Raw genomic sequence first — 2235 nt, forward strand, 5'->3', positions numbered from 1 at the left:
GCAGAGCTTTCCATATGAGGTCCAGGTTAAGAAAACCCTTTTTCAAGCGTAATCTAGATTTTAATAATAGTTTAATCGTGCACATTATTCAAAGGTTTAAGACTAGAACGATAGCTCATCAAAACAACGTCTTATTAGAAGTACGTTTACCAGTCGTGGACATGTGGTTGCATGAGAGCAAACTCTTCATAGGTAAAATAATTGCACTGACATTTTATAATAAAATGAAGAGTAAGCATTTAACACTTAATTCGTATTATCGACTCCCCACCACTTTTGCAGTTTTTGACTTTTTGCTTTCAATCTATTTGTTTACCTTTACTATTACTTTCCTTACCTTGGCCGCTAGATGGCGACGAATAAAAGTTTTCATTATTTAAATTAAACACCGATTAGTTCAATCAGTGAATTAATTAGTTTCAAATTATTTAATTTTCATTAGATTATATTTTTTATTAAATGTTTAATCATTAAATTAATTTAATTTATTTTGATTTTTGCATTGTTAACATCCAATCTGGTACTCCAGCTTCTTTATGAAGCCACTGCGTAGAGCCTTATAGACGCCATTGTTCCAGTTTTTTTCTCCGCGACATCCTGCACTGTTTTCCTGAACGATTTTGTAAGTGTTTGAAATTTTTTTTTTAAGAATAAGTTTATTTGTGTGTTCATGATTGCTTGCTGGGGTTCCTCTCTAACTGTGTTAATTTGTCCGAGCTACTGGCGTCCTCCCTACTCAGTTTATAGCTTACGTAGGAATACCGTTGTATGAGTGACTTTAAACATTTATCAATCTCCACCAAGCACCATAACATATCGAGGAGTTGTTGTTATTTTGTTAACCCCCCCTTTTTTTCTCTCCTTCAGTGCTTCTTTTAAAATGGTGGAAGTCATTAGATTAAACGATCAAAAGTTTTACAAACAAAGACTCTTCGGATTTCTAACGAAATTCACAAGTACTTCATGTACTATCAAGACTTTAAAATTAAATGGACGCTACCGCGCAACGTTAACGGTGTTTGGAGAAGAGGAGAGTTACATAGGCGAGCAAAGTAATCGCAGAGCTGCGGAAATAAATGCCTGCATCAGATACATCAACCAAAATGTTGTAAACCAAGAAATGACTTGGTACGTTTCCATTTCTTTTTTTTTTTAATTATTCAAATACTTAATTATTATTTGAATAATTTCTAGGTCCTTCGCACCAGGACATCGGTTCCTGGAATTAAAAAACCGGATTTCGACCGGACTTGAACTTTATGGGAACTACCACCCACAGGTGGTTGTCCGGGAGCTGGAAAGATGGTACCCGGATCTAAAATGGGATATTTTTCCCAAAGGAAAAGCAGAAAGTTATAGTTGTAACTTGCAAATCCGTCCATATGGAAGCGGTAAAAAAATTACTATTTAAATGTGTTATTTATTAATTCAATTATTTTTTCTTTTAGTGTATGTGGTGGAGGAAACGGGAAACACAAAGATGGAGGCCAACATTTCATCTTTTATGAAAATGGCCAAAAAACTCTTCGACATTGGAGACCTTCCACCATATTCACCGGACAATATGGTGGAAGACATGGAACTACGTCCAGTCTTGCTATACCGGCCGGCTGTCTTGAAGGTTCTACATAGCCGGGCAGGTATTTCAACAAAATGAGCATAGGGTGTCCTGTCTACCTGCCTCAGAGATGACGGCAGGCCCAGTTTTCCCTTTTTAAGTGTTTTATTGCGTATTCTTGATTTTATCCCCGCGTGTACATTCTGTATTTATTTTATTTCGTGTGTGCAAATACACAGGGCAATACTCGGCATCCGAGTTACGCCCTATTTTATTAAAAAAAATATGCTGCTGCTTGTTGTGGAGTGGAAACGCAAGATATCATCGACAGCTTGAAAAATTTTGCAAACTGATGTCCCTGATAGAATCATAAAATTCATAAGCGGAAGGCAATGTTAGGAACGGAGAGAGATGCGACGTGACCGTCACTATAAGACAGGCAAACTTGGACTGAATGGGCGCGAGCCTCTCTGTTGGGCACATATAGGTTTTGGGGGGATGGGTGCGGAGTTGCCAGGTATGGCGTCATCACACGCCATTTTTCGACAAGAAAAAACGAGTTTGTTTTTTGCCTACAAGGTACGTATGTGAAGTGGCCTAAGATAAAAGAAGACACAAAGAAAATGAAGCAAAGTGGTTCGCTAATGAAATTCCAAATATATTCACGTTAGCGAAGT

At 37.5% G+C, this 2235-nt stretch overlaps 1 protein-coding gene across 1 annotated transcript; it reads left to right on the plus strand.

Moving 5' to 3' along the window:
• The first annotated feature begins 552 nt into the window (after positions 1-552).
• On the plus strand, positions 553-1991 carry LOC124350957. The gene is made up of 4 exons (XM_046801694.1): positions 553-622; positions 868-1128; positions 1195-1391; positions 1449-1991. Exons 2-4 carry the CDS (start codon positions 881-883, stop codon positions 1655-1657), a joined length of 654 nt encoding a protein of 217 aa, XP_046657650.1. The 5' UTR covers positions 553-622; positions 868-880; the 3' UTR covers positions 1658-1991.
• The last annotated feature ends 244 nt before the right edge of the window (positions 1992-2235 follow it).

This window comes from Daphnia pulicaria, chromosome 7, assembly GCF_021234035.1.
Source record: "Daphnia pulicaria isolate SC F1-1A chromosome 7, SC_F0-13Bv2, whole genome shotgun sequence".
Taxonomy (NCBI): Eukaryota; Metazoa; Arthropoda; class Branchiopoda; order Diplostraca; family Daphniidae; genus Daphnia; species Daphnia pulicaria.